Raw genomic sequence first — 5,716 nt, 5'->3', positions numbered from 1 at the left:
AGATGGAGAGAAAGATTCAGGAAATTGGACAATTCCTCAGAACCTGAATTCCTGGAGCAGCTTCCTCGCTTAGTATGCCCAGAACTCCCTCCGACAGCCAGCCACTAGTTTAATATCCTTTCAGTGTGTACTTGGCTTCCAGCCTCACGTCCCACCATCATCTGCACTGCCAGGTGTAGCCGTGTCCCATGTGCACACACACTAACACACACAAACACAAAATGTTGTCGCTTGTTTCCATTGTGTTGTGCCCTGGTTCTGCTGTATTGTTAACTTACTGTATGTTTGCTTTTTATAAATTGTTGTGTTGTGCACTATTGTGCCACTGTACCTCAGTAAATACATTTCTGAAAGACAACACCCACCACTTATAAATAAAGCAATTTCACTGGCTGATGAACCTGACAATCTGAAACTACATTCTATTAATTTGTGGATGATTTACTGGAGATTCTGGAGGCTCACACTTTCCTTGTAAATGACAGGGAATATATACTGTATATATATATACATATGTTTTTTTTATCTTTTCACTGCAAAGTATGCAAATGGGCAGAATGTAATCGAAACTACAAGTATAAAAATGAATACAAAACAGCTAAATAAATGTGAAACCAAGGGTACAAAAATGTTTTTATGTATTTTTATTTTATAGAGAAGGCTTTGTTGGCACAGAGACTAAAATTTAGTACAAAAAGTGCAAATAAAGCCCCACAAAATAATTTTCTATTTTCCTTTAAAGTCAAAGTCAACATCTGTACAGAAGTTTTGCTCTGTGAAGGCTGGATGGGACATACGTAGCATCACAAACTTGGTCTGATGAACACTTCAAATGGGCAAGTAACTATATGTGTGCAAGATATATAGTAGAAATATAAATATTTATGTCTATTTCATTTTGGTGTGCAAGTTTCCCTTCAGTGTTTCTAATATGTTTGTTTCAGTTCCCTGTGTTTGTTCCCTTTGTTGTCATGGTAACTGATTGCTTAGTGCACCTGTTTCTTGTTCAGTTTGTTTCTCCTGTGTATTTAAGCCTGGGGTTCTCAACTCTGGCCCTCGAGGTCCACTGTCCCGCAGAGTTTAGCTGCAACCCTAATCAAACACACCTGAACAAGCGCATCAAGGTCTTCAGGATTGCTACAAAGTTACAGGCAGGTGAGCTTGATCAAGGCTGGAGCTAAACTCTGCAGAAAAGTGGATCTCGAGGGTTGAGGGAGTAATTTAGGGAGTTGAGAACCCCTGAAGTACTACTTGTCCACTGCTATCTTTGCTTGATGTGAAGCTGTTATATTGTTTTGTTTTGTTTGTTTTCTTATGGACGGCTTTCATGTTGGGTTACCTTCTTTGTTTTTGTTAATAAAGTTATTGCAGCTGTTATTATTCCCTCGCCTCTTCCTTGCCTTCGCCTCGCCTGCCTGTGCCAATACCCTTGTGAAAAAAGTACCTTTCAGATTACTTTTAAAAGCAGTACGTATTATGGAAATAATATACTTTAAAAGAATGAACTTAATCAAATGAATGTAATGTTTTCAGGCTTTTAATTGCATTTTAAACTGAAAATGTGTAATAGTTTAATTTATATTATAGTAATTGCATTACATTTATATTAAATGCAGTTAGCTGAACTTTTGAGTGATTTTGATCCACTTAAGTATGAATGAAGTACATCTTTAAAAGTAATTTCATAATTACCTCTATTGTCTTTGAAATATGGTTTATAGAACACGCATTTACCTGAGATATATTGTCATGTCTATTGACACTTAAACGTTGCATATTTAAATTAAGTGTGTGATTACACATTTGTAATGAAGAAGGTAATATAAAATTATTTGTAATATTTGGTAAAATTATAATCAAGTACTTTACATATGTTAGTCAGCACATCAAAATAAGTGTACTTCTATGAAGCACAGCAAATTATTATGATTAAAAAAGCATCATCCACACCATTTATCATCCAATTTTTTGTCATATCAACATATGTGTTCATGTTACATTGATGTGTGTGAATGATTCGTTTGCTGTTGGATCATAACGTGTTGCATGGTAAGGTGAGGCCGCAGTGACTCGCTGCTGATAGTATGAGGAGTCTGATAGATGAACGCACCTCTGTAGGTGCAGGACACACCACAGTTACACATTTACAGAGGGGTGCCCATCACTGACATCACAGCAGACGGAGAGTATAAATCCACACCGACACTCACCTGCACAAGCACAGGAACGGACGCCTAGCCCGAACAAAGGACTCCGAGACGCCAGACCCATCTCTCACATTACTGTGGACTGTATTTGACTGAATTATGTGTTCTGGAAATTTCGCCAAATGCCTGGGGATAACCCTCATCCCACTGACCATCATCTGTATCCTCTGCAACATTCTGCTGTTTTTCCCCGGTGGTAATGTGGCCGATGAGAGCAGCGAAATCACGGATGAAGTCTTTTATCTCGGAGGAATTCTGGGATCTGGTGTGGTGGTGAGTGGATGAGCGAATGCAAATAACTTCTTGTAAGAGGAAAAGAGGAAAACTAAATACTATCAATGTTGAATAACTCTAATTTGAGCTCAAATTTCTGTTAAAAAAAGTTTCCGTAAATTCATTAAAGAAACAGTTTACGTAAAAATGGATTTGCACATAAATTTGCAAAATGAGTCAGTGATTTTTTCTTTTGTACTTCACTATTTGTGATTCCTTTTAAGGCTTTTATTTATTGTAGAAATGACCTTATATGCAAACGTTCCCCTTTAAGTAACGAGCTGGTCTTGGTTTAGATGATTTTCCCTGCACTGGTTTTCCTGGGCATGAAGAACAACGACTGCTGCGGCTGCTGTGGGAACGAGAGCTGCGGAAAACGTTTTGCGGTGAGAAGTGCCATCTGAGGAGACCATGTGACAAATGACATTTTCACACCATTCCTCAACACAATGATCGTGTTATTCTCGCCATTTGGGAATTCCCACCAGAAAAGGCCTTTCTGAGTGAAATATTAGAAATATGCATTTGTATTCTTACTCTTACCCTACTTGTAAGTGATTTCCGCAACACATACCGTTTCAAAAGCACCACTAGTACTGTAATAAATTAAAGAAACTGGAAGAAACATTCTGATACACAAGATTAGACACAGTAAAGCTAACAGGGAGTGCCTGTATGTTATGTTTCAGTTTTTACATTTGGTTTGTTTTTTAATCTAGATGTTCGGCTCCATTCTGTTCGCCGCGGCCGGAGCTGTGGGCGCCGCTTACTCCGTTATCGTGTCTTGTGTGGCCATTAATCACGGGCCCAAGTGCTTCACTACCTATCTCAACGGGACCGTCCAAGCAATTAACGTCACTTACCCATTTGCCGACGGGTGCGTGTTTATTATCAACTGAAATGAAACCAAGTGATAATCCAGTAGCTGTAACGTAACACCTGCCGCCTGGTTTCTTTCTTTCAGGAACTACCTGTCCAACAGAACGCTGTGGGATCTATGCGACGGTCCGGGCGATATCATCACGTGGCATCTGACCCTGTTCTGCATCCTGCTGGTCACTGGTCTGGTTCAGATCGGTCTGTGTGCTTTCCAGGTCATCAACGGGCTCATCGGCACCATCTGTGGAGACTGCTGCGGCTGCTGCGGGGTACGCACAAACTCTGATAATAACAATAACAATAAAGCACCCACAGGCCTTATATTGTTCATCATTAGTTTGTAGCACTGAAATAACTTGACCTTGTGTTCATCCGCAGGACTCCTAAACCACTCAGAATGGACTTGGCTCAATGAATCTTCAGGACTAATCATACATCCATATCTGTAATTGTCAACAGTTTTTCACCTCATAATTTGTATTTATACTGTTTAGATGGATGTTGTTTTCTTCCGTGTTTGCTGTATACCACATCTGCCTGATGGCTGAGGAAGGCAACAGATATTTGTATAAAATAAATAAAAATAAAAATATTATTTTATTTATTATATTATATTGTTATATATATAGCCTATATATGATGTTTCATATAGATTTATATGATATAGGATATTGATATATAGTTTATTGATACGTATTGTAAAGAATATTGAATATTTATTCAAACTGTAGGAGAATGTTATTTTCGTACAAGTATTTAGTCTTTTTTATTGATGGATTAAGGGAACGTGCAAATATATGGAATATTTGATAAAAGATAGGTTTTATCTCAGGAAATTGGTTGAAATGTAGTAAAAGAATATTTGACACTTAATAAACTCTTGATTTAAAAAGCTGTCCGTGTTGCAACTTGTGCTTTTCCGTCTCACTCAGCAAGATTTGAGGGCTTTTGACTCCGAGAAAACAAGAAGCAGCAGGAGGGACAGTGAGAGGATCTGGGAAGCGCCCTGACAGACTCTGGAGAGTTCAGGGTTACTTCATAAACAACAGCTGGCCTGCTGTAGATGATCTGCCTTCTTTTTTATAACTAAATATGCAAAGAGCGTGCAATAACATGATGCGCAAGCTGAAACTGCACTCGCACGTTCTTGATAAGAGTTCTTAAGCAATGCTATAACTTATTTGCGAGTTATTGCTTTCTGGGCAAAGTAAATGTTTGTTGTTCCGCTGGTGTCATGTTGATATGTTATCAGGGGTTTTATGAGGGGAATGTTATTTTATGATGGCTTTATAGGTAACAACTCTCATCTTCACACAAGAATGATTAACTTCATGCTCTATGATGCATGTGACTGATGCTTTATTACTGATAAGCTTTCCCCCGATACTTTTTGTTGCAAACTAAAAATATTACAGCTGCATGATAAATGATTTGTTTCTCAGTGGAACGGAAACATTTCACAGCAAATAGTCAGACCTGCAAATATCACTTTAGTAGTAACAACAACATTGCAGAATATTCACAAAATAATTTCCCATTAGAGGCATGTAGTACATATGCAATTATACAGTAACAAACACAAACGTAACATGTGATTAACTTTAATTGTGTACACAAACTTCTGACTTAAGCAGTAATAGGGAATAACTCTAGAGACCCCTGGTGGACACCTGAAGAATTTGGCTGGACAGTATTTTTTTGTCTTTATGAGTAATTTAGAAAACAGTTTGTTTGATGACGTTTTCTCACTTTCAGAAACACATTAAATAATTGTATTTTTAAATATTTGTTTTTCTTATTGGACAATCGGCCACATTGCATATACCCATTCATAATCTACCCATTATATTTTACATTGTCCACATGCACTTTTTATTCAGCGTTAGAATTGCTTGGCCTTGAGGTTCAGTCAGAGAAGAAGACAACTTTTCTCACAGTCTTTATTTGCATTATACACCTGTTTAATATTCAATAAAAACCGATCCTACACTGTAAAAAAAAAATACTGTAAATTTACAGTAACTTACTGGCAATTTTTGGTTGCCAGTATAAATTTACAAAAGTACTGTAAATCAATAATTACAACTGTACTGTAAAAATACAGCAAACTGTTTACAGCTATCACTGTAAAATCACAGTAGAAATGTTTATAAATGAGTGGAATTACAAGAGCAACTGTGAACTTGTAATGCTATACATACATTTTACAGTAAATTAGAACATTTGCTGTGAAATTCAATTCACTAAATTAACTACAATTGAGATGTTTCACTGCTGTGATAGTGTGTAAACATTTGGTTAACTTAGTTCATTTGAGTCCACTGAGAAGGAATATTTCTTAGTATAAAACTGCAAAC

General features: G+C 37.2%; 1 protein-coding gene across 1 annotated transcript; it reads left to right on the top strand.

The window, feature by feature from the left end:
* Positions 1–2,205: 2,205 nt before the first annotated feature.
* LOC107691056 (transmembrane 4 L6 family member 4-like) lies at positions 2,206–3,935 on the top strand. Its single transcript, XM_016489566.1, has 5 exons — positions 2,206–2,480; positions 2,777–2,866; positions 3,200–3,357; positions 3,445–3,628; positions 3,738–3,935. The coding sequence occupies exons 1-5, from the start codon at positions 2,307–2,309 to the stop codon at positions 3,744–3,746; spliced, it is 615 nt and encodes a 204-aa protein (XP_016345052.1). The 5' UTR covers positions 2,206–2,306; the 3' UTR covers positions 3,747–3,935.
* The last annotated feature ends 1,781 nt before the right edge of the window (positions 3,936–5,716 follow it).

This window comes from Sinocyclocheilus anshuiensis, unplaced genomic scaffold, assembly GCF_001515605.1.
Source record: "Sinocyclocheilus anshuiensis isolate Anshui unplaced genomic scaffold, SAMN03320099.WGS_v1.1 scaffold345, whole genome shotgun sequence".
Lineage (NCBI taxonomy): Eukaryota > Metazoa > Chordata > Actinopteri > Cypriniformes > Cyprinidae > Sinocyclocheilus > Sinocyclocheilus anshuiensis.
Note: the sequence above shows the minus strand (reverse complement) of the source record. Positions and strands in the feature narration are given on the sequence as shown.

Coding starts and splice junctions, on each gene's coding strand:
- LOC107691056 (XM_016489566.1), top strand. CDS start 2,307: ATGTGTTCTGGAAATTTCGCCAAATGCCTGGGGATAACCCTCATCCCA. Junction 2,481..2,776: donor TTCTGGGATCTGGTGTGGTG/GTGAGTGGATGA, acceptor GTCTTGGTTTAG/ATGATTTTCCCTGCACTGGT. Junction 2,867..3,199: donor GCTGCGGAAAACGTTTTGCG/GTGAGAAGTGCC, acceptor TTTTTAATCTAG/ATGTTCGGCTCCATTCTGTT.